The sequence below is a fragment of the Peromyscus leucopus genome, chromosome 22 (assembly GCF_004664715.2).
Source record: "Peromyscus leucopus breed LL Stock chromosome 22, UCI_PerLeu_2.1, whole genome shotgun sequence".
NCBI classification, from domain to species: Eukaryota; Metazoa; Chordata; class Mammalia; order Rodentia; family Cricetidae; genus Peromyscus; species Peromyscus leucopus.
In genome coordinates this window covers 399581-424938 of record NC_051081.1, presented here as the reverse complement: position 1 = coordinate 424938, position 25358 = coordinate 399581, and the positions used below count along the sequence as shown (strand labels likewise).

Sequence of the window (25358 nt, the reverse complement as noted above, 5' to 3'; positions counted from 1 at the left end):
GGTCATGGTCAGGGGTGAGGAGTTAGTTACCCAATGGGTATGAGACTCTGGGTCTCTTCCCAGAAGCTGTTGGGGGAGGGAGCACCAAGCACTGTGGGGGAGAAGAGCCATCCCAGAAACTCCGAACACAGCAAGGGCATCATGAATGTGCCACCTCCCCTGTCCCAGCTCTTGGGCTCTTTAGCCCATATGGTGGCCTCGGGTGCACCTGAGGACTAGGGGCTTCCCCTCCACGCTGGCCACCCGGCTCTTTCATTTCCCGTCAGTTCTGTGGGCACCTCTGGCTCTCAGGAAATTGGGGAAGTGATTCTGGGCTGGGCCAAACATCTGTCTGTTCAGCTGCCTCCTCGGGGGCTGGTCCCTCGCCCCTCAGAACACACCGGGTGCCCCACCCACGAGGCAGATATTAATAGCCCTTCTGAAATGACCACGCGGAGCCACGGGAGCGGCAGCCAGATGCTGGCCGCTGGGTCCCTGACTGCAGGGGAGCTTGCAGACCTCCAACCCGCCTTTCTCTCCTGAGTAGATCACAGGTCTGGCTGGGGCCACCTTGGAACCCCAGCCTCTTCCTCTGTGAAGGGAGGGGGGCTGCGCCCAGAGTTTCCAGGTTGAAAACAAGACTCGTGCACACAGCAAAGGTCAAACCCAGGGAAGACGGCCAGGTGGGGAACAAACCGCTCAGGTGCTACCCTGCTTCACCCCTGGTACACAGACCCCGGGGTCAGGCAGCCCTGGGACCACCATGAGGCAGCAGTGGCCAGGACCGGCGCACCTGTCAGCAAGTGCAAAGACGCCTGTGTGGAAAAGCCCCAAGGTGACCTCCCTAAACCCCAATACAGAAGCAAAATAAACCAGGCAAGAGCCAAGATGGAGGCCTCCAGAGACTCAGTGGAACCTCACGGAGATCAGAGAAGGACAATGCCTGGCACTCGGGAGCACTTGGGAGGGCGATTCAAAGATCAGAAAGATGCCACGCATTGTGGCACAACTCGGTGATCCCAGCTACTGGGGAGGTTGAGGCAGGAGGATCACAGTAAGTCCAGGATGACCTAGGACACTTAGTGAGACCCTGTCTCAAAATGCAGGTGAAAAAAATGTGTTGGGGCGTGGTCAGGGTGGAGCCTCGCCTAGAATCCCCAGTGAGGGGCTGGGGGCGTGGTCAGGGCGGAGCCCCGCCCAGATGCCCTGGTTTCTCCAGCTATATCCTGCATAACCCTGGAAATCCTGGAAGGGACTTCCCTGCTGGCCATTGTGTACTTGAGGGCCCCTGGCTGTCACTGGATTCTCAGGACAGGACTTGGGGACAGGTGTCCCTCCCCTGGCTGCACAATAGCAGATCGACAGACTGCAGCTTATATCCTAAGACAGAAATGGGGGCCCCTCTTCCATTTAGAATTCCTGCTGGAGCCGGCAGCGGTGGAGCGCACGTCTTTAATCCCAGCACTAGGAGGCAGAGGCAGGAGGATCTCTGTGAGTTCGAGGCCAGCCTGGTCTACAGAGTGAGATCCAGGACAGGCATCAAAACTACACAGAGAAACCCTGTTTTGAAAAACAAACAAACAAAAAAGAATTCCTGCTGGAGTGTCCCCACAGTGTGAGCCAAGAGCAGGTGAAATCCAGCTCAAGGACGTGGCTCCAAACACCCACTTCCCGCTGCAGGGAGGTCCCATCGCATCGCACATTAGCAGCAGCATCACTGGAAAATGCAGGGTGGGTAAACACAGATGAATGCCGCCAGCGCCCGCCCATTCCACAGCCCGCGCCTTTGCCATGGAGCCGGATGTGGAGGCAGACAAACACTCGTTAACCAGATCCTGACCAAGTGTCAGCGGCCAGCAGTGCTCTGGACGGCTGTCCTGTCTGTTTTACAGAGGGGGAAACTGAGGCTGGGAGGAGGAAACAAGTGAGTGTTAGGGGAAGACGTGGCCTTGGGGACAGAGCGGGGCAGACAGACAAGATGGCAGGTGAGTGAGCCTCCTCCCAGCATGCCCTGGGGTGACTGGGTAAGCGTCAGTCTCCATCCCCTGACCCCCATGTGCCAACTCCGCAGGCCCAGGCTCCAGGGTTCTGTCAACAGGACTGAACAAGCCACGCATCACGGCTACCCACAAGGTCACAGACCACCCAGCCCGGATGGAGATGCGGGGCACAGCTGGGCACACAGCAGACTCCCTCAGCCAGGCGTGAGAACACACCCATCTCCCCGAGATGGCAGACAGTGGCAGACAGACCCATCCCCGTCTGCCTGCCCCAGGGCACCCTCCAGGGTCCCCTACAGCAGGGCTCTTTTTTGTTGGTTTGTTTACACAGGGTTTCTCTGTGTAGCCCTGATTGTCTTGGGATTTGATCCCCTAGAAGGGAAGTCCCTTCTGGATGCCGGGGGCTGTACAGGAATAGGGAAATCAGGCCCTGAGGGATTCTGGGCAGGCTGGCCTCGAACCCATAGAGATCTGCCTGCCTACCTATGCCTCCCAAGTGCTGGGATTAAAGGCGTGTGTCACCTTACAGCAGGGTTCTTGAATGTGACCCCACAGTATACAAAAGGCACTCCACTAATACTCATGGAAGCCGGCCAGGACGCAGACACACGAGACATGACTTAGAAAAGACCTAGAAGGTCCACTCTGCCCAGAGTCACCCTCCTGCCTCCACCTCCCTGGTGCTAGATGACGCATGAGTTATCACGAGCATGCTGGCTGAGTGCTCCGCCCACCGGGCCTCAGCTCCTTATCTGTGCCGTTTGGAGCTGAGAATCACTGTGTGGCCCAGCTTCAAAATGGCAATCCTTAGCCAGGCAGTGGTCATTAGTCCCAGCACTCGGGGGGGGGGGGGGGGGGGGGGCAGAGCCAGGCGGATCTCTGTGAGTTCGAGGCCAGCCTGGGCTACAGAGTGAGATCTGGGACAGCCAGGGCTACACAGAGAAACTCAGTTTTGAAAAACCAAAAGATAGCCGGGCGGTGGTGGCGCACGCCTTTAATCCCAGCACTCCGGAGGCAGAGCCAGGCGGATCTCTGTGAGTTCGAGGCCAGCCTGGGCTACCAAGTGAGTCCCAGGAAAGGCGCAAAGCTACACAGAGAAACCCTGTCTCGAAAAAAACCAAAAAAAAAAACCAAAAAAAAAAAAAAAAAAGAAAAACCAAAAGATAGATGAATGAACGAATGAATGAATGAATGAATGGCAATCCTCTTTTCCTCAGCTGCCAGGAAAGTTCCAGGACAGGCAGGGCTACACAGAGAAACTTTCGAAAAATCAAAAGATAGACAAATAAATAAGTGAATGGCAGCCCTCCGTCCTCAGCTGCCTGAGGCAGAATGGCTGTGTGTGAAGTCGGCTCTGACGGGGGGGGTGGGGTGGGGGGGGGGGGGGGGCGACTGTCGCAGCCCCTTGTCGGAGCGGCAGGCACAGTGCCCGTCTACCAGGGCCTGGGACCAGAAGCAGATCCCCAGGGGTGGCCGCGGGGCCGACCCCACCAGCCTCATCCACCCCCTTGAGGACCCACAGACCCTGGCCCGGCCCTGACCACGGGGCAAGGCCGTGTCCCCAGACCAGGCCCTTCAATGGACACATTAGTTACCGTTTAACCCTGTGACCCCCAATTGTCCCCTGGCCATGCGCAGCCAGGCAAGCCGGGAAGGGGCGGGCCGCCGCCACCCCAAACGTGCCACCCACCAGGCCACGCCGGGCTCGTTCTGAGAATGGAAAGCTCGGTCATGCCTGACAGCCGTCAGGGGCCACACGGGGGGCCGAGAGCCATCTCTCCAAGTGACGCGTCTGCTACACCCTGTGGTCCCTCCCTGGCTAAAGACAACCGTCTGTACGAGTTGACAGGCCCCCCAAAAACAGGCCTTAGCGGCAAGGCCCGGCACTGGCTCCATCCACGCCTGTTACCACAGGCGCCGCCCTAGCCCGGCAGAGGCAGCGGCTGGCAGATGATCTGCGTGTGCCCAGGGTTTTAGAACTAGTGACCAGAACCAGGAGCCCTGGAAGGTGACGGTTAACAGTATCTCACTACTACCATGTTCGCACACAGACACACAGACACACACACTCACAGACACATGAACAGATGCACACACAGACACACAGATACACAAACACACACTCACAGACACACGAACAGATACACACAGACACACAACACACACAGACACACAGATACACAAACACACACTCACAGACACATGAACAGATGCACACAGACACACAACACACACAGATACAGGAACAGATACACACAGAGACAGACACACAGATATACAAACACACACACTCACAGACATAGACACACGAACAGAGACACACACAGACACACAGGCACACAGACACACAGACACACAACGACACACAATTGGCCCAGGAGACAGACATGTGTGAAGATGCTAAGCTGGAGATTTGCCTGCCCGGCCCAGTGTGGTCCCGCACCCACAGTCACAAAAGCCATGGACACCGCCCTCGAGGCCCATGGCCGCCCGTCTCCACGTCCAGTGCTAACCCAGGCACCACACCCTCGGCTTCGGGATGGCAGCTTCGGGGACACCGCTCCCTCTGCCGTGGCGTGTATTATTAGAAAGCGTGGGGCGGGACAGCGCTTGGCAACGGGTCACAGGGTGGGGAGCCTAGCCGGTGGCGGTGACCCGGTGGCCGAGTTGGCGGCACAGGGACCAGATAAGGCTCTTCCGGCTGAGTCAGCGTGGTTCCCGGGGGTTGGCACGGGCCGGGGCGCGGTGCCAGGACCGGCGGGCGGGCACCCTCCTGGGCCTGCCACAGCTCGCTGGCTCGGCGCCAGCAGCCACAGCGACTTTGATGAGGCTGCCCCGGGGGCTTCCCGAAACCTCCCGTCTCTGAACCCCGGCACGCGGGACTCCTGAGCCCCAGGAAGGCTCTGGGCTGGGGCCGGCCGCCAACACTGGATGTCAGCCCAGAGACAAACATGCCCCAGACATCGACGGCGACGCGACAGTTATGACAACTTCACCCTCGGAACCAGGAGCCTGACCTCCGCGCTGGGCCAGCACCCGGTGTCTGGGGCCCCAGAAGATGCCCCGCTGGTCCCTGCCTCCGAGTCCACCTGGTACCCCTCTCCTTCTCCACTGCCCACCGAAGCTAGCTAATTCTGGTTCTCTAGAATGCTCTCCTACAAGGAGACCGTTTTTCTTGCCTGGTCAGTGAACTCTTAAGACACTCAACCAAGCCCAGCCACTACGTCCCTTCCCCCACAGCCCTCTGTCCCCCAGGCAAGACAGAGAGCAACCTACCCACCTCCTCCCCGGCCCTCACGCCTCGTGGCCCCAGAGGCTCCCAGTGTCACCTAGAAGAAGAGCACGTGTGAGCAGTGGACACTATCAGTAGCCATGAAAGTCCCGCCTGGGGCAGCCGCCAGGTGACAGGGACAGCGTCACGTGAGGTGGCTGGAGACAGACCTGTCGGCCTCGCCCCAAGGTCCCACCTCTAACACCTGGCTGTCCGTCCATTTCCCTGTGGGAGGAGGGGAGGGAGAAGCCACCGGCTGCCCTCTGACCAGAGGCCTCCCTGGACAGGCTCCACTTCCCCTCTCTGCTGGAATGCTGTCCCCTGGCCTGAATTAGAAGGAGGCGGCGTTAGACCTGACTCCTTTAAACTGTCCTCTGGCCTCCACATGGCTGTGACACACGCCCCTGCCCACGCAAAAGGAAATAAAAAATGTTAAAAAAAAATTAATGTGTTGCAGTTAGGAAGGGGGTGGGTGGAAGGGTGTGCCTGGGGCCCCAGCTCTCTGGCGTCTGAGGTAGGGGGATGGAGAGTTCTGGGCCAGCCTGAGCTAAAGCACCAGGTCCTGGAGTCTCGATGTGAGAGCAATGCTTGACCCCCGACCTGCCAGGGACTCGCTGTTTCAGTGGGGACAGTGAGTCCCGGTGAAGCCGCCAGCTTTCTCTAAAACGCAGTACGTGTCCATCCATCCACCCTGGGCCAGATTCCGAAGAGGGCTGGGGGCAGTGAGTCCTTCCTACACAGGACTATGACCACCCCGTGCCTCAGTTTCCCCTCCACGGTCCCTCCTTGCAGAACGAATGAGGATCCCACTAACTTTCCTTTCTTTGCAGCAGGGTCTCGGGGACCCACTCTATAGCTCAGGTATGAACTTCTGATCCTCCTGCCTCCAGCTCCCAATGCTGAAGGAGAGATGTGCACCCCATGCCTGGGGTGGGAACGCAGGGCCTCGTGCACGCCGGGCCAGAGCTCTCCCGGCTGTTCATTTTTGAGACAGGGTTTTTGGCTCTGTAGCCCAGGCTGGCCTTGAACTCCCTGACGGCCCTGCTTCAACCTCCCCTGTGCTGGGGTGACAGGCCTGAGCTGCCGCATTGGGCTTCCTTTCTGCAGGGCTGGGGTCAGGCGCCGGTTACCCGGCGAGCAGGAGGGGATGGGTGAGGACGTGGAAGAACCGGGCCTGTACACGGGGAACTTGGACAGACAGCCGCCGTCCACACAACTCCTAATAGGCACCTTCCCGTCACGGTTCTACCCAGCAATTTCACTCCAGGCACACACCCAAGAGGAACAAGAATAGACCCATGGAAAGCTGCGGAGCCCAAAGGTGGAAACAGCCCTGCATCCCGCACAGACGGGCGCGCAGAGCAGTCCACGCACACGCCAGAGTACCTCACAGCCACGAACAGGAACCTGACACACCTCCGAGCGGTGTGGGTCTCTGCCACAGAAGTGTCCAGAACAGGGGACATAAACGTGGGAGCTGTGTAGGGGACCATGCTGTGGGTGGAGCTGCGGAGACTGAAACACTCTCAACTTGAGTTTTGTTTGTGATCTTGAATCGGTGAATTGAGCTAAAAGCCAGGCATGGTGCATGCCTGTTATCCCAGGACCCAGGAGGCTGAGGCAGGGGAGCAGCCCTGGGCTACACAGCAAGACCAGCCTCAAAAACACAAAAACAAAAAACGGAACAAAAACCCAGGTGTGGTGGCGCACGCCTTTAGTCCCAGCACTCGGGAGGCAGAGGCAGGCGGATCTCTGTGAGTTCGAGGACAGCCTGGGCTACAGAGTGAGATCCAGGACAGCCAGGGCTGCACAGAGAAACCCTGTCTCAGAGAAACAACAGAAATCCTCATAAAAGACTGCCAGCTTGAAAAATCCCAGCAAGGCCACTCGGAGCCTGGGTGTGGCCCTGGGGGGGACAGGAAAGCTGCAGGATGTGCGTCCAAATGCCAGGAGGTCCAGAGCCTAGTCACAGCCACTGGCCCTGCCCCCGCGCCCGCCCGTCCGCAGACCCAGTCCGGGGCGGATCCCAGCTGTCTCGGCTCAGCTGGTGGAAGCCAGCTGTGGCCAAGACTGGGAAGGAAGACAGGGAGACAGTGCCAAGTGGCCGGCCGGCCAGCACCGCCACGTGCCAGGAAGGGAGCCGGGCAGACGCCAGAGTCAACACAGGCCGGGCCTGGGGCTGCCATCTGTGGGGCTGGCTGGACCACTGTTGACACAGGCCGTACAGGTGCCAGCCAGCGGGCGGAAGGGGGAGCCCTCCACAGAGAGGCGGAAAGGAGTCCCGCACCACCGGGGGCCGGGCTCCTGCTACCATCGCCCCCAAACCCAGCCGTCATCCTGCCCTGCTCCCCGAAAGACCTCTTGGCCCCTAACACAGGCTTCTCCAGGACCCTCGTCTGGCCGTTTTCTACCCAGAGATCCTCCTTCCTCGGCTTTCCCAGCCCTAGGGGTAACGGATGCAGGCCGGGCTGCCTGGTTTTTTTTGTGGGCCCGTGGGATCCGAACGCAGGTCCAGCGAGCCCCTCCCCTCCCCTCCCCACCCCCGCACTCCGTGCAAATTTCTCTGTATATCTAAAGACCTTGGTGTTTTTCTCTCTTCGCGCATGAGACCAACTACGAGCTGCGGCTCCTGGTCCCTCCGTCCTCAGTTTCCCCATCTCCAGCTGCACAAAAACCCCCTCACAGGCTCTGTCTCTGCATGACCCCTGACCCTGACCCAGGATATCCCCCGAAAGGTCGGGACAATGGCTCCTCAGGCCCTCCTTTGGCTGCACTGGGGGCTGGGGTCGGGGCAGTCAACCCTGGTCCTCTTGCCCTGTTTATGGGAGCCGGAGGTCTGGGAGCGTGCAGGGGACACCTACGGATCTGTGACTCTACGCCGTGGCACAGTGGGACGGGGATGTCTCGCTCGCTTGGCGCTGGGGTCTGCAGGGAGCTGTATCCAGGCACCGAGCAATGTCAGGAAGATGAATAAACTTAGCTTGCCGTCAGAGCGGCAGGCAATGCCAGGTCAAGGGCACAAACCTTGAGAACTCACACCCAGAGCCCCCCTGTGGGCGACAAGACCTGTCAACTCCTGTCTAAAATGAACACAGAATGGCCCAGGCTCCTTCTGTACAGACAGGGAAACCGAGGCACAGAGTGAGGTGGAGCCCCCCCCCCCAGCCAAACGCAAATACTTTTATGCTGGTGTGTTTAGCGAGAACCCCCTGGGGGGTGGGAGGCACAGTCTTTAAGCCCACAGCCAGCTCCCGGGCCTAGGGTAGGAGAGGGTCACACCCAGGAGCAGTGACGTCCACTTGACAGGCCAGCTGGCAGGCTGCCCAGCACACACCTAGCAAGCCAGGGCGAAAAGCAGAGACGGAGGGCGAGGCCGCCCCACCCAGCCCAGGCCCTGTCTCAGCAGGTCCCGCAAGGGCACAGAGGGTTAATCCTCCTCTCAGTTCCTCGAAACTAGTCTGTGCTCCAGGGCCCCAGAACGGCATCTGCCCACAAGTCCTCGACCCTAACCTAACCTGAGCCCCCTGGGCGCCTCAGCTCAGCGGCTTCCCAGGCACGCTCTTCCGTCTCAGCTGCTCTCCGAAGGGGACCCCAGGCCTGTTCCTCGAGGGCCCCCAACAGCAGAGCTCAGGTCACCTCCTGAAGCCATCCTGACCAGCTCTGTCACCCAGGGGACATCTGGAGTCCTCAGCCAACCTCTGGGGCTACCTCCTGGCTACTACACAAGACCTGGCCCTGGAGCCAGCCCGGGAGCTGGTTTCCACCCTGGCCACACACCCAGGGGTCGGCTGGGCCAGCTGGCCAGGCTAGAATGCAGGCCCCAGCCCGGCAGGCAGGCCAACCATCTGGTTTCCATCGGCCTGCGGACTTCAAAGGCTCCCTGCCGGCCGGCCACTTCCTCCAGCTTGGCCGCCTGCAGGGAAGAGCTAGGGCGGTCTGAGCTTCCTCCATGCCCCTCCTGGGCCCAGGAAACCCTATGTGGGGGTTCCACAGACACCCCCTGCCTAGCCAACCGACACACCAGCACCCCTGGAACCGGCGGCCACGAGCCTCGACGCTCCAGCTCCTGCTGCTGGCTCCTGTACATTCACAATTCTAAGTGTCCCTCGGCACCACCCTGGACCAGCATGGCACCCTTAGCCCCCGGGCACCGCAGCCCAGGCCGCATGCTCCATGAACCCCACAGCTCTCCAGAGCCAACCCCACACCCTTGTTTCAGGTTGCCGAGCCCCCCGACGTGTGCTGCGCATGAGCGCGTAAGCCAGAGACGAACGCCGCCGCCACCGCACGCCTTCCTCTATGTTCTCCATGCTATTGTTTGAGGCAGCGTCTCTCCGTGGACCTGGAGCTCACTGCCTCGGCCAAGCTGCCCGCCAGCGAGCCCCATCTCCGGCACCGGGGCTGCAAACACACCCTGTGCCTGGTGTTTTTCATGGGTGCTGGCTGGGGGTCGGAACTCAGTCTTCACGCTGGCCCAGCTCTGAACCCACCAGGCCATCCCCCAGCACCAGGCCACCTTTGTACGGAGGAGGAGGATGCAGCGGAGCCCCCCACTGTCCTCAAAGCTCTTGGTGCCTGATGTTCCCCCCTCCGGGGGGCCTCGCCCTGGCCTGTGTACCCCAGCCACACACAGGATCTAAGCTGGGCCTCCCCAGGATCCTGCAGAGCCCGGCCCAGCAACAGGACCGGGGTGTGTGTTTGAGGTGTGTGTGTTGCAGGGGTGGGCCATCAAAGGCCCCCGAGGGCTGGACCCGAGCGCATGGCCTACCTGTTTGAACTGCTCTTCGAACGTCCAGTCCCCGTGGTCTGGCGGTGGCATCTGGGACGCGGCGTGAGTGGGGTGGGCCGGGCCAGGTCCCAGGCGCTCAGGACCGCCCAGCATTCTGGGACCACCATCTCCACGGAAAGCCTGAGCGGGTTGGGCCTTGCGGGCAAACAGGCCTGCAGAGCCCAGGCTGGCAGAGCCCGGGGGGCCCAGGCCCTCTTCCTCCTCCTCCTCTTCCTCGAAGTCGTCCTCCTCTTCCTCCTCCTCCTCCTCCTCCTCCCCCAGCTCTTCCAGTTCTTGCTCTTCCCACTTGGGCTTCCTGCAAAGAATACAGAGCACCCTCAGCCAGGGGGACCGGCAGGCACCACCTGATCTCAGTGGCAAGGCCAGGCCCACCCACTGCCCCTGCCTCAGTCTCTCTCTCTGAAAACAGGAAGAGCAGCAACAAGGCCTCTCAGGTTCCGGGTGCCCACATCCCAGTCTCCCCCTGAACAAGCTCTTACGAAGGGCCCCAACACATCTCAACGGCTCTGCCCCCAGGATCTCTGCACATGTGGTTCCTAGCGCCAGACTCGCTGCAAACAGCTCCCCGTCATTCTTCAGGTACCCTCTGTGAAAACTCATCCCCCCCACCACACACACACCGCAGCCCAATTTTCTTGGCAGCACGTGGCAGGACCCCAGAGCTGGCCGTGTCTCAGGATCCCCATGGGGCGGCCCCTCAAGGAACACAGGTGCGCCCCGCAAACACTTGCTCAGGCGCGCAGGGTCCCCTCGGTCACCCTCGCTGGCTCCCACTTTTCAAACGCATGGAAAACATCGGGTGCTGCTGTCCCGGACCCCAACTCACATGTCGTCCTCGGAGCCCATGTCCAACAGATGTCCATCTCCTTCAGTGTGTCCTGGTCCCTGCTGGCCTCTTCCCTGCAGGGTGGGTGAGCTCAGGGTCCCTTCCCGGGCTGTGTCTTCGTCTTCAGAGCCCGGAGGTCCGTCCTCTGAGCCACCGGGCGAGGACGGGTGTCCCAGGCCGGCGGCCGCGGCCCGCATGGCGGCCAGCGCGGCCATCTGCGTCCTATGCATCCGGGCATTCTCAGGCTCCCTGTCCTCCTCGGTTATGGCCGTCCGAGCACGGACACCGGTGGGCTCAGGTGCTGGCGGCTGCCGGGCCTCCAGTTCCTGCCGGGCACGCTGTTGCCTCTGAATGAGCGTCTCCATCACGGCCTGCAGCTTCATGGCCCTGCGGGCCGGGCCACCCCGGGCACCAGGGGTGGGCGGTGGGGGTGGCCCCTGCGGGGAAGGGTCTTGGCCGCACTGCAGCGTGGGGACCTCGGGGTTGCCGGGACAGTGCAGGGTGGCGGCGGGCAGGGGCAGGGGCCGCCGACTCAGGCTGAGGGCTGGTGGGGCATGCCAGGGAGGCCCAACGGGCTCCTTGTCGTTCACGTCAGGCACCCGGGGGCAGAGGCTGGTGTCAGGCTCATTCAAGCGCTTGCAGACACCTGGGGAAACACAGCGAGAGATGAGGTCAGACCACACCTGCGCCCCACGGACGCGGACACGTCCTCCTCCAGACGTCCGCAGCAAAGGCTGGTGGGAGAGTCCCTGACACCTGCGGCGGCGTGGCGTGCTCTTCCTAGCCACCTGTCTGCAGGTTCCTGGGGACCAGGGGCCCTGCCGTGGAAGCCTAGGGAATCTCTGGTCCCCTCCGGTTAGGCCCACCAGGGACACCCTGGGTGATTGTCCCCCAAGCAGAACCGTGGGGGAGGGGCCCGGTGTCCTTGCTTTCTGATTGGCTGTACCCCGGTTCTAGACCCTGAGGTGCCTCTGGGTTCTGGATTCTGACTCTATGTTCCGAATGTTGCTTAGCCTGAGAGCCCCGGCCAAGATTCCCCATTTGCCGTATGCCAGGCCTGGGCGAAGGCCTCCCTCTCCCATGCCACCTTCTAGAGATCCCTCAGCACCCCCTGGGCCTTGATCAGCCCCCCTGGGCCTTGATCAGCCCCCCTGGGCCTTGATCAGCCCCCCTGGGCCTTGATCAGCCCCCCTGGGCCTTGATCTGCCCCCATGTGGCACCAGTGCCCACCATGCACGCTTCGGAGAACCAGCACAGGGTGGGCACTGTGCAGGTGGTGGGGGAGGGGGTACCAGGGAGGAAACAAAGTTCAGGAGTTCACCCAGGCTGGGCTGGGCGGGGTATCAGTGTCCTGTGCCGCTCTCTACAGAGGACATGGGTCTGGGGTCACCAGTTGACAGGGCTCCATGGGGGGCGGGCGGTAAATGTCCCAGAGGATAGCACTCTGTCCCGGCCAGAGGGCCCTTCTGGGCCTCCAGAAGCCAGCACCGGCATCCAGGTCCCACCTTGCCCCAGGCCACACCCTCCACCCCCCCCATAAGTCACCAATAAAACAGTGGGAGGAACCCAGAAGGCCTGAAATCAAGGGACCAGGGAGAAGGAGAAAGTTTAGTCCACCTCCCAGACAGAGTCTCAGGTTGCCCTCAGCCTAACCTGAACCCCAAAGTCCATACTGACCCCCTGAGATGTGAGGAGGGGGGGCAGCTGAGGGTCCTGGCTGCTGTCCAGGGACATTCTGGTCACCTGGCCCTCCATCCACGGGACCCTGTGGTGCAAAGCCTCGAGGTCTTCATGGAAAATGGGAAGTCTGTGCTCCCCTGGCCTAGACATCTGGCCACCCAAACCTTGGGGTAGAACTGCGGCAGGTGGGCGGCCCCGGGGGACCCTGTCAGTCTAGGATTCCTAAGACAGGACGATGTCAGAGGCGCAGGCAGCGGAGTGACCATCCCCGGCCTACACACACACACACACACACACACACACACACACACACACACACACACACGGTCCCTCCACACCCTGCTGGTCACCCTGTCCACCAGACCCAGGAACTGCTGAAGGGGGCATTTCTGGACGCTGTCTGGCCTGGCCCATCACCCTTCCCCCACCCCTGACAACTTGGAGCTGAGCACACCCCGCTACGGAAATGCTGAAAGCGATGCCCCCTCTTTGGGGTGGGGTGGGGGGACCCATAAGGAAAAGGCTAGAGGAAGCCCCTGTCCCAGACTCCCGTCCCCCCTCCCAGGCCTGCTCGGTTTAATGACCCTTCCTGGTGGAGGGGTGGGGGAGGGGAACAGGCAGGCCTCCACTGCTGGGGCTGGCAGTGGGTGGAGGGGGGTAGGTGGGAACCCCAGAGCCGCCCCAGGCCAGCCTGGACATCCCCCCCAGGAGTACCATCACCCCGAAGCTCCTGTGGCCATCCTTGGAGGGCCCTCCCGCCTAGCCTAGCTCTTTGTCCTTGGCCCCCAACCTCAATTTATGACGTTCTCACAGAGGGAGAGGGGCGACCAGGACTTGGTGGCTGGTGATGGTGGGGGATCTGGCTGGGGTGGGGACTGGGAGGAGACCCAGAGCCACACCCTCATCCCCCACCACCTCCAGGCTTCAGGGGAGAGGGAGAGAGAGAGAGAGAGAGAGAGAGAGAGAGAGAGAGAGAGAGAGAGAGGTCACTAGCTCGGCCAGGCCTTGCAAAACATGGTTATTTGGAGTTGTGCAAGGCCAGGGCCCGAGGGTGGCGAAAGGGGCCCCTCTCTCCTCCCAGGGAGGCGGAGGGGGAAGGGCAGGGGCTGGGGAGGGGGCTGGTAAAGAGGGCGCCGTGGCCCCCGCGCACCAGGAGACGTGTGCAAAAACACATTCCAGTAAGTCCTAGTAGTCAGAGGACAAATATAAAACCACAACAAAACAAACAAACAGAAACCCCGAACGGAGTCGGGATTTCAAAGGCTTCTTGGAAAGAGCGAGCTGGGGGGTGGGGGGGAACCCCTGCTGCCCAAGTCGTAAAAAACGGAAGGTATTTGACAAACCCGCTGCGAGTTGACACACACGCGTGCACTCCGGGCTTCCTGCTCCCTCCTTTTGTGTCGGGGGTGGGGAGGGCCCCGGGACGCTCCGGGCGGGATCTGGACGGGTGCACCCTGCGGGGGCAGAGGGGACCCCAGCGGGGCACTGGCGCTTGGGACCCAAGGGGGAGGGACGGCGGACCCCGCCGGGCACAGGTTTGGAGAAGAAATAGAACTGAAGGCACCGGGGCGTGGCGGCGCGCCCGGCCTGGGATTTCCCCAAAGCACTTGGGAAGGAAAGCTGAGGCAGGGGGATGGCCTCGAGTTCCAGGCCGGTCTGCGCTTGAAGCGGAGCTCTAGGTCAGCCTGGACTACAGAGTGAGATCCTGGCTCCAAACATTACAAAAACATTTCTTTTTAAGAAGAAGAGGCCAAATGAAGTCCCCAGAGCGCAGCTCCCGGGCCCCGCGCGTACACACCCGCGCACCCGCGCGCGCACACACACGCGCACACACACACCCCGGGTCGTTTCCTTCCGCCAGGGGACAGCGCGCACTCGCGACCCCTGCGCGCCTGAACACTCGCGTACCGGATGAAGGTCTCCAAGGTCTACGGCCGTCGCGACAGCCGTCCCAAGTCTGATCCGGTCGAGTCACCTACCCAGCCCCACACCCCCCACGCGCGTCTCTGCCTAACTTTGGAGACCCCGCAATTGTCGGTTTCCAGGGTGCCCTCCGCTGGCACCCCTAGGGGAGATGGCCGGAGCCGCGCTGCAGAGGGCCTGACCGGCCGCTCGGGGTGGCCCGGGGGGCGCATGCCCGGGTGCCCGGAGTCCAGCCCAGAGTCCACCCCGGCGGTGGCCTCCGGTGGCCTCTCTCCCACTTGGCCTCCCCCTGGTGCCCGGGGCGCGCTCCTGGCTCCGGGGTCACCCGCCTCACCGAGTCTCCAGGCCGCGTCTACACCTCCATCCGTCCGGATCGGATAGGGATGAGGTCTCCGCGCGCGACCGGCCCCCCGCCCCGCCCCTCCCCCACCCGGCAGACGAATCGCCGTGTGACAAATTGCTCTCAGATGCAAATACCTCGCCGGTGATTCAGCAGCCCCGGGGACGCAGGAGGAGGTGGTGGGTGTCTCTCCACGGTTCCCCTTTCCGAGCTTTCCCAGGACACCTCCCCGGGGTGCTCCCCTCTCCAACTCAACCTGAGGACGTCCACGGTGGGAGGAGGCGGAGGGGAGCTGGAGAGCCGCGGCAGAGTGGACGGAAATTTTCAGGTCGCGGCCCCTTTAAATGATAATAAATAATAAAAGGAAGGGGGAACCGAACTGAGGGAGGCCCCGCCCCTAGCTTAGGGACTGTGCGCAAAGTGCTCGTCGCAGCTCGAGGCGCAGAGGCGCGAGCGGGAGGGCGGGTCCGCGAGCGCCCCATCGAGGGGCGTCCGAGTTACCGAGGCTCCCCGTCCCGCCTCTGCGCAAAGCCGCCTGGGTCCGCGGTCCTTGCCCGGCTTCGCCCGGCACGGGAGGTGGATCAGCCGGGCTCGGAGCTGGGCCTGCTGCCCACTACGTTACCCAGACCTCTCCAGCCGGGGGCTCCACGTCTCAGAAACGGGATTAAAAACCCGGGAGAGGCCCGAGCTGCGGGGGCGGGGACGCTGGGAGGGGGTGCGCTGCGTGCGCAAAAGCACGGAGTTGGGCTGCGCGCGCGTTCGAGGAAATGCGAGGAACCGTGACGACCCCGCCTAGGAGCGGGGGACGGGAGGTCCCGCCTCTCCCATCGCGGGGCAGCGCACGCTGGGGCCCGCCCGGTGCGGCTCGGCCGAGCGCAGGCTTCTGAGGCCCCGTTCTGCAGGACGGGAAACTGAGGCATGGTGGGAGCCCGGCTAGGAGTTGAGGCGACCCCGGTGGGTAACGCCCGTGCTCAGGGCGGCCCTCCGGCTCTGCAGGCCCCCGTGGGTGGGGCTCGGGCCCCTAGCTGGACGGTTGCGGGGCTCCTGAGCAGCCTGCCCCCCCCAGAGGTCACTTGGAGGGAGGGGGCGACTCTGGTGAGGTTGGCGACTGCGCACCGGTCCCCGGAGTCCTGCCCGGAACCCGAGCGTGCAGCAGGTGCTCGGACCCGGGGCCCGCGAGGCTCGGGGGTGCGGGTGGCGGCGGCAAACGCCACCGTCGACCCTGGAGACACCTCGACCTGTCAGGGCGTGGCCCCCGGGTGGGGCAGGGCCGCACGTGCCGCCCGGGTCCCTCTCCGGTCACTCGGGCTCGCAGACAGTTCTCTCTCAACCTGCGCCGTGAGCGCACGGACGCCAACCGAACAACTGTGGGTCCCGTGAGTGGACAACCCCGACCCTAGTGCCCAGATAATGGGCGCAGCCAAAATCACACCGGCTACTTCGGATGTGTGTGTGTGGTGTGTGTGTGTGACATGTGTGTGTGTGACGTGTGTGTGTGACATGTGTGTGTGAGAGGGAGAGAGATGTGTGTGTGACATGTGTGTGTGAGACGTGTGTGTGTGTGAGAGATGTGTGACATGTGTGTGTGACGTGTGTGTGACATGTGTGTGTGACGTGTGTGTGTGACATGTGTGTGTGACATATGTGTGTGTGTGACATGTGTGTGTGAGAGGGAGAGAGATGTGTGTGTGACATGTGTGTGTGTGTGACGTGTGTGTGAGAGAGGGAGATGTGTGTGACATGTGTGTGTGTGAGACGTGTGTGTGTGTGACATGTGTGTGTGACATGTGTGTGACATGTGTGTGTGTGTGCGCGCGCGCGCGCCAACCCAGCTGCCTAGGTAGACCAGACTGGGCTTGAACTCACGGAGCTCCGCCTGCCTCTGCCTCCATGAGTGCTGGGATTAAAAATCATGTGCTACCACGCCTGGCAAAATAGTATTTTAATTAATTTTTTATTTATTTGTGTGTGCGTGTGTCTGGGTGTCTGTGCGCAGGGGGCAGAGGAGCTACCGCAGCGCACGCAGAGGTCGGAGGACAGCGGGGTGATTTCGCCCCCCACCTTCTGTGGGTCCCGGGTCCCCAGCCCAGGAGGCCGCTTAGCAGGGCCCTCACCTGCAGAGCCGAGTCCCGGCCCCGGGAATCCCGTCCTCAGCATTTTCATAGCCTCTTTAAAGGCAAACGCCACGATCCGCTGCTTCCTTTTACGGCGGGGACATATTTAGCCGAGGTGGCGAGCATGAGGACCGACTTCCGAGGACCAGCAGGATGCGACTCGGGGTCCCGGACCGCATCAGGCCGGTTCCGTAAGGCGTGCGCGCCCCCTGCAGGGCACCACAGGAACTGCGTCCAGGTAGAGCGCAGCGTGGCCGTGAGGGGCCGCCAGGTGGCGCCATTGCACCTAAAAAGCCAGTTCCCCAAGTTAGGTTTGGAGAAACCGAGGCCTGAAGTCATTTTCTCCTACATAGATTTTCTGTGCAGTCGAGGTGTCAACGTACGTAGCCCATGATGGCTTTGAACTCAGGATCCTTCTGCCTGTTTTTGTTTTTTAAATATTATTTATTATTTCATGTGCGTTCATGTTTTGCCCGTGAGGGTGTCAGATCCTGGAAACTGGAGCTGTAGGCACTTATGAGTTGGGACTTGAACTCGCATCCTGTGCAAGAGCATCCAGTGCTCTTAACCGCTGAGCCATCTCTCCAGCCCCCTTCTGCACGAAGTTAAATTTCCTAAAGGGGCACTGCACGTGGCCACATCATTTTCCTTCCCTTCCTTCCTTCCTTCCTTTCTTTTTTTGTTTTTGTTTGTTTTTCAAAACAGGGTTTCTCTGTGCAGCCCTGGCTGTCCTGGATCTCGCTCTGTAGCCTAGGCTGGCCTGGACTTCCCAGACATCCCCCTGCCTCTGCCTCCCAAGTGCTAAGGTCAGAGGCCTGCACCTCCGCTCATTTTCCAGTTTACTCACACTTTTAGATACGGGGCAGGGAATCTGTGCTAGATGAGCGCTCTGCCTCCGACCATGCCCTAACCTAACGCGGGAGGATTTTAGGCCAGGTGTGAACTGTATGTCCAACTCCCCCAGCCCTCCCCTGCAGCCCTCTCCAGGGTTTCTAGCCAGGTGGTGATGGTGCACACGCCTTTATCCCCGCACGGCGGAGGCAGACGGATATCAGAGTTCCGGGCCAGCCTGGTCTACAGAGGGAGTTCCAGGACAGCCTGGGCTACAGAGGGAGTTCCAGGCAGCTGGGCTACAGAGGGAGTTCCAGGACAGCCTGGGCTACAGAGGGAGTTCCAGGACAGCCTGGGCTACAGAGGGAGTTCCAGGACAGCCTGGGCTACAGAGGGAGTTCCAGGACAGCCTGGGCTACAGAGGGAGCTCCAGGACAGCCTGGGCTACAACTGAGATACCTTGCCTAGAAAAGCAACAAGCAAATAGAGGCAGGGCCTCACCGTGTGGCCTTGAACCCACAGAAGTCTGCCCACCACAGCCTCTAAGGTTCATTGCTCCTTCTGTCCTCACTCTGGGGGGAGGGGGGTTCCCTACAGAATTTTATATCTGAGGCTTTGGACTTTTCCTCTGTGTTTGGTTGGTTGCTTTGGTTTGGTTTTTGGAGACAGGGTTTTTCTGTGCAGCCCTGGCTGTCCTGGATCTCACTCTGTAGACCAGGCTGGCCCTGAACCCATAGAGACCTGCCTGCTTCTGCCTCCCGAGTGCTGAGACCAAGGGCGTGTGCCAGCACCTCTGTTCTTGAATGTGGATTTGTGACCTTTCCCGTAGCCCCCCCCCAAAAAAAAAAAAACCTCCGTCCCAACAGGTGGCAGGATATGGACCCTAATTTGGTGGTGGCTGTTTGGAGGTGATAAAGTTGGAAGCCGGGGCCTGATTGGAGGACGTGTTTCTGGGGGGTGAGGCAGATCTTGTCCGTTGCTTCCTTCTGCTTCCTGGCCACCCTGTGAGCCACTGCTCCATTTCATTCTCCTTCGCGACGGTCGGTCAGCCCACCAGGGCCAGGCAGAGCCAAAATGACTTTTCTTCTTCAGACTGTTTCCTCCCTGGGAAATGGCAAGTGTGAGGACTTTGGTTCAGTCCCCAGGACCCTGGTAGAAACCCAGGCCTGATGGGGTGCACTCGCAGCTCAGCACTGGACGTGGAGACGGGGATTCCGGGGGCTCCAGGCCAGCCAGTCTAGAGGAATCACTAAGTTCCGGTGCAGGGAGAGACTCTGCCTCCATATCGAGGTGCAGCCGGACGGTGCATTCCCTCTCCTTTGGTCCCTGTGCGTTCCAGGACAACCTGAGGACTTCCCTGCCAGTCAGGGCTACAGGGTGGGACATGCTCTCAGAACTAACAACCATAAGTGGTTAAGAACACTGGCTGCACTTAGAGATCTTTGGCAGCAGTTAACTCTGCAGCTCACACACGAATGAGCCTGTATGATGAGTATTCAGAGACGGGTAATTCTTGGGGGGCACTCATCAACCTAAGACAGAGCGCCTGTGTGGCCTGGGCAGGTGTCTCCATGACGGGTAAGGTGACCTGCTGACGTCCCACGCAACCTAAGTCAGAAGCTCATTTTTTAGTAAAAGGGGGGACCTGTAGGGCCCTGGCCCTGTTTCTGGGTAACTGTTGCCTTGCTTGCTAACCTTGACCTTGATATCCTCCCTATGCTAATTCCCTGCCGGGTTCCATCCTCCTGAATGCTAAAGGGAAGTTCCTTGTCTGTGCATCCTGCATAAAGGGCGTTAATAGCTTAGATGCAAGATTGTAAAACATCCAAGAACTTCTGCCCTCCAGGGTTCTCCCATTGTGCTGTAAGCCTGTATTCAAGACCTCCTCCCTCCTTCAATAAACAGCATTCGGCATTTAAAAAAGAAAAAAGAAAAAAAAAAAGAACCCTGGCTGCTCTGGAAGAGGAGCCAGGTTTGATTCCCAGCACCCACATGGAGGATCACAACCATTTCTAACTCCAGTCACAGGGGACCCCACATCTGGCCTTTGTGAGCAACCTGATGGGGGTGCTGGGGATAGAACATGGGTCCTCTAGAAGAATAGGATGAACCCTTAACTGCTGAGGCGTCTCTCTCTCTCTCTCTCTCTCTCTCTCTCTCTCTCTCTCTCTCTCTCTCAATATATATATTTTTGAGACAGGGTTTCTCTGTGCAGTCCTGACTGTCCTGGAACTCACTCTGTAGACCAGGCTGGCCTCAAATTTTGAGATCTCTCTGCCTCCCGAGTGCTGGGGTTAAAAGTGTGTGCCACCACACAGGGTCCTGCTTTTTGATTTTGGTACCCTGTCTCATCAAGCGAGGCTGCCCTGGAACACTGTGGAGCTGAGGATGACCACCCAGTCCTTCTGTGGTGTGACGGTCGTGGGGTATCATAACTGGTGTGTGCTGGACTTTTTTTTTTGGAATTAAATATCATAAGTACACACAATCTTACATCCTTTATTTTTTATTTTTTCTGATGTTAGGACCTTGTCTCAAAATAGAAAAAGAAAGCTGGGCTTGGTGGCTTAGGTCCCAAGGTCATGGCCAGAGGATCAGGGTCAGCCTTACCTACACACAGAGTTGGAGGCCAGCCTGGGCTACTTGCGACCCTGTTTTACAATGGGTAGGGGAAAGGAAAAAGAGGCTGGTATTTAGCTTAGTGGTCCAGCACTTGCCTAATAAGCACAAAGTCCTGAAGTAGATGCGGAAAGTGGGGACATTAATCTTCAAACGCTGTCGAGTACAGAGTAGTATCACAACCACAGCAAGAACCACGGCCCACGGCGCCGACCCGAAGAAGAGAAGGCGGTTTACACGGGTTACCAGGGACACAAACTACGCCATTAACGACTGAACACGGGCTGGATTGTCCCCGGAGGGTTTAGCTCAGCGTGGAGCAGCTTGTTCACGCAGGACGCAGGGCGAGCGCGCGGCAGGGTTCCCAGGCTCGGGCGTCCTGACGCCAGCCTGTTGCCGGGCCAGGCAGCGCGGCGCGGTGTGGGTCGGGGCTCGGTCGGAGAGGGCAGAGCCGTGGGGCCGGCGCTGGCGTCGTCGGGGGCCGCACGGGCACACTCGGCAGAAGGCCTGTCTGAAGTGTGAGCCCAGGAAGGCGTAGAGCAGCGGATTGAGTGCCGAGTTGCTGTAGGACATGCAGTGAGCCCAGATCTTGAGCGCGTAGGCGGCGTAGCTGCGAGGGTGCCAGGCCCCCGCGGGGCCCAGGGCTTGGAGCACCAGGAACAACTGGATCGGGCCCCAGCAGGCGGCGAAGAGCAGGACCACAGCGGCCACCAGCCGGGAGACCTTGGTGCGCACCGCTCCGGCGCGCTGTGCCAGCAGCCGTCCCTGGTGACCCCGGGGTATTAATGGGAAGCGACAGGACCCCCTCCGAGATCCCTCCAGGGTCCCCCCACCACATGCATACGCAGTCCGGGCTCTGATTCCCCCACTGCCGCCCCTCCAACCCCGCCTGGGTTCCCCCACGCGCACACGTATACCCCAGGCTCTGATTTCCCCCAGCAGCCCCTCCACCCTACCCCGGGTCCCTCCCAACACACATGCACACACAGTCCGGGCTCCGAAATGCCCCCGTGGTGCCCCTCCACCCCACCATGGGTCCTCCCACACATACAGTCCGGACTCCAATCCCCTCCATCTGCACCATGGGTCTCCCCCTCCCCCGCCAGCCCCCTCCCCGCGCTCGCGTGTGGCGCACACACACACACACACACACCAGGCTCCGCCTGCTCCCCCCCATGCACCCCTCCACCCTGAGTCTCCCGCACCTGCAGGGCGCCGTCAGTGGGCGCGGGGCGCACGGCAGCTCGGCCCAGGTGGCGCAGCATGGCACCGTAGCAGGCGCAGGTAGCGAGCAGGGGCAGCAGGTAGAGAGCCAGCAGGTTGTAGAGGGCGAAGGCGCGCTCCAGGGCGCGGCTGGGAAAGGCCTCGCTGCAGTAGGTGCGAGGCCCCTGCGACAGGCGGTGCAGGGCCAGCACCGGGGCGGACACGGCTGCAGAACCTGTGCCACCCGCCGGCCCAGGACGAGCACCGCGGCCGGAGAGTGGGGACACGTCCCACTCAGGAGCCAGGGTCTCCCCGCCACCCACCCGAGCCCTCCCGGCCGGCCTCCCCCGCCCTGGTCCCCGCTCCAAACCGCACTCACCCACCCAGATGCTGAGGCTGACGGCCAGGGCCAGGCGCGGAGTGCGGCGGTGCAGGGCGCGCAGCGGGAAGACAGTCACGTACCAGCGGTCCACGCTCATGGCCGTCAGGGTGGCGCACGTGGCTTGCACTGACACCTGGAAAAGCCAAGGGCTGAGCGTGGGCCCTGCCAGTCCCGGGACGTATCTGACCCCTCAGGGGTACGCGAATGTTCCGGGAGGAGCAGCCAGTTGAAGGGACCGGGAGGGCTGGGGGGGAGACGACACTGGGGTTTGTTAGGCCCCCGAACACACCCCGGAACAGGCCCACCTAGACCCGCCAACGTCCAGTCTCAGGCCTTTCGCACAGAGGCCCACGGTGCGCCTGCCTTCTGGGGGTGTCCATGCCCGACCACCCCTCCCTGCCCACACCAGCTCTGATCCCTACCCTGCAAGATCGAGCCCTTTGGTGCTTGGACAGACGGCTCAGCGGTTAGCACACCGGCTGCCCCTGCAGAGGACCCGGTTCCCAGCACCCGTAAGGGGCTCACAACCCCCGTGACTCCAGTTCTGGGGACACGACGCCCCCTTCCGGCCCCTGCACGTACAGCACACCCACACACGTGAAATAAAAGTTTATTTAGAGGGCGCACGCCTGTAATCCCCGCACTCGGGAGGCAGAGACAGGCGGGTCTCTGAGTTCTAGGCCAGCCTGGGCTACAGAGACTCTGATTCGGAAACCTAAATAAATAAAAGACCATGCCTCATTTCTTGTTTTTTTTTTTCCCTAAGGTTTGTTTATTTATTTATTATGTATACAGCGCTCTGTCTGCCTGCACACCAGAGGGACACAGGATCTCATCACAGATGGTTGGGAGCCACCATGTGGTTGCCGGGAATTGAACTCAGGACCCGTGGAAGAGCAGCCAGGGCTCTTAACTCCATGCCTCATTTCTGATCATGACCCCACCCTGTGCACCGCAGACCCTGGCCATCCCTCCTACACCCCCCCCCAGGCTCCGATCCTGCCCACGCCCTGCCCAGTCCCCCCCCAGCCACACGCCCAGCTCTCGGCCCCACCCGCACCAGACTCTGCACAGTGGACCCATTCCTGCTCCGCAGCTGCTACGTCTGCTCCCCCGCCCCCCCCCCCACCCCAGCCGGCGCACCTGCTGGATGTAGTTGACGAATTTGCACATGAAGTCTCCCCAGCACCCAGGCGGGCAGCGGATAGAGCAGCGCCGTGAAGGGGACGCAGCACAGCAGGAAGGTGACGTCGGTGGCCGCCAGGTTGGCTACAGGTGGGGGACACGCGGACGCTGCAGGGTTGGGCACCCAGAGCTCCTGACCCGGGCCTGACTCTCCATCCGGGCCGTTGGCGCGCGCGCACAACACACACACTCACACTCACTCTCTCATCACACACACACATACACACCACACGACACTCTCCGACACACACACACACCAACACACCAAAACATACGCAACACACAGTATGTGGTTACACACACACGTCACAACGTACACCTCTCGTCTCACACACATCACTCTCTCTCACACAGCACACACAACACACGCACCACACTCTCTTCTCCTCACAACAGTCACACACACCAACAACACACACACAACACGCACGCTGCACAAGACACACACACACCACACACACACGAGATGAGCACGGGCAAGCACAGCACACACACACACACCACCACACAACACAACCACACACATCACACACACACACACACACACACAACACAACACACCACACACACCCACACACACAACACACTCACACACACACCACACCACCACACACACAAGCCACACCATACACACACACGACCGCTCAACTACATCACGACACACACTCACACTCTCTCTCTCACACACACCACACACACACCACACACACAAACACACACTCTCACACACAGGTCGCACACACACACACACCTACACATCCACAACACACTCTCGCTCTCATCTCTCTCACACACACACAACACACACAAACACGCACACACGCTCCACCAGAAAAGCGGGGGGCGCCCTCCACCTTCATCGCGCTCTTTCCCGCTGCCCCGGGTGTCTTTGGCCTCAGCTTCCCCATCTCTGACTTAGAGACCCCGGGTAGCCCCGGGCTGTGTTAGGGCGTCCCACACAGCGTCCCCCTCTTTGCAGAGGACAGGCACCTGTGGAAGCGGCCGCGTCTCCGTGCCTCACCGCCACCCCCCCCCCTTCAGCACTCTGCCAGATGTGACAGCGGCCTTCCCCGGCCAGGGTGAGGCGCGGGGAGTCTGGGGGTGCGGGCCCCGCGCCCACCCGGGAGGGAACCCCAGGAAGGCGCGCACTCACCGATGTAGAAGTTGGTCACCGTCCGCATGTGCTTGTGGCGGCAGATGACGTAGATGACCAGCGAGTTCCCCACCAGCCCGAGCAACATGAGCGCGGCGAAGAACAGGGGGACCAGCCAGGCATCCAGGGGCCGGGGCGCCGCGCCCGGGCCGTCCGAGGCGTTGGCACCGCACCCTGGGCATCCCGACGCGTTGGCCGGAGCCCACCAGGTCGCGTTGGGACCCAAGGGCGCCTCGGTAGCCATGCCCGGCCGCCCTCCTCCTCCAGGCAGCCTTCGCGGGTTGAGTCCCCGGACTGCGGGGACTGAGGAAGGACCCCGCTCCTCCTCCTCCTCTCCTCCTCGGGGCCGCCCTCCCGGGGTGCCGGCGCCCGGGGCTCTGCTGCCGGCGGCGCAGGGGGCTGGGGCGCGGCTCCTGTGCCAGCGGCCACTCTTATACCGCGCGCCCCTGTCCCCGCCTTCCCGGCTCCCTGCGCAGTCACCACTCCAGAGCCTTGCGCTCGCCCTCCCCAGAGCTGTGCCCGGATGAGGAGGAGGAGGAGGAGGGAGGGCGCTGGGCACCGAGCAGGGGAGGGGTCGCCGCCCTCCCTCGCGGGGGAGGCTGCAGCCAGGCGAGTGGCCCAGGCCCGCCTTCTGGAGAAGCCCTAGGGGAAGGTCCCCGGAGTCTGTCCCCAGGACATGGGAGCCATAGGAGGCTTCGGGACAGGGGAGGGACCCTCGGTTCCATTGGGCGGACTCTGGTGGTTACAAGGCTCCCCCTCTATTTTTTTAATTTTTATTTATTTTTTTATTTTTTTGGGTTTTTGTTTTTCGAGACAGGGTTTCTCTGTGTAGCTTTGCGCCTCTGTCCTGGATCTCGACTCTGTAAGCCCAGGCTGGGCCTCGAACTCACAGAGATCCTCCTGCTCTGCCTCCCGAGTGCTGGGATTAAAGGCGCGCGCCACCACCGCCCGGCTAAGGCTCCCCCTCTAACTGGCACCCAGGGGCCTGTTCCTGGTGGGAGAGTGGGCATGGGCACTGTGGCAGCTGTCAGCGGGAGCCGTGGGGACCGGGCCTCAGCCACAC

The 25358-nt window shown here is 61.2% G+C and overlaps 2 protein-coding genes across 3 annotated transcripts in view; both read right to left on the bottom strand.

Moving 5' to 3' along the window:
* Window positions 1–15127, bottom strand: part of Arid3a (AT-rich interaction domain 3A) — a 29746-nt gene extending 14619 nt beyond the window's left edge. Inside the window, exons 1-3 of one of the 2 annotated variants that reach the window (XM_028858589.2) lie at window positions 14946–15127; window positions 10866–11511; window positions 10019–10334 (exon numbers count right to left, since the gene is read on the bottom strand). In XM_028858589.2, coding sequence (XP_028714422.1) covers window positions 10019–10334; window positions 10866–11248 — 699 coding nt within the window. In that variant the 5' untranslated portion in view covers window positions 11249–11511; window positions 14946–15127. Of the gene's footprint in view, window positions 1–10018; window positions 10335–10865; window positions 11512–14802; window positions 14889–14945 lie in introns of those variants that run through there. The other variant, XM_037197823.1, reaches the window with a different exon arrangement.
* A 5126-nt stretch (window positions 15128–20253) lies between these two features.
* On the bottom strand, window positions 20254–25108 carry Kiss1r (KISS1 receptor). Its single transcript, XM_028858583.2, is given in 6 exon segments — window positions 20254–21137; window positions 21578–21810; window positions 21955–22090; window positions 23101–23139; window positions 23141–23226; window positions 24296–25108. Coding segments are annotated over 6 exon segments (1194 nt in total). The 5' UTR covers window positions 24540–25108; the 3' UTR covers window positions 20254–20681.
* Window positions 25109–25358: the final 250 nt, after the last annotated feature.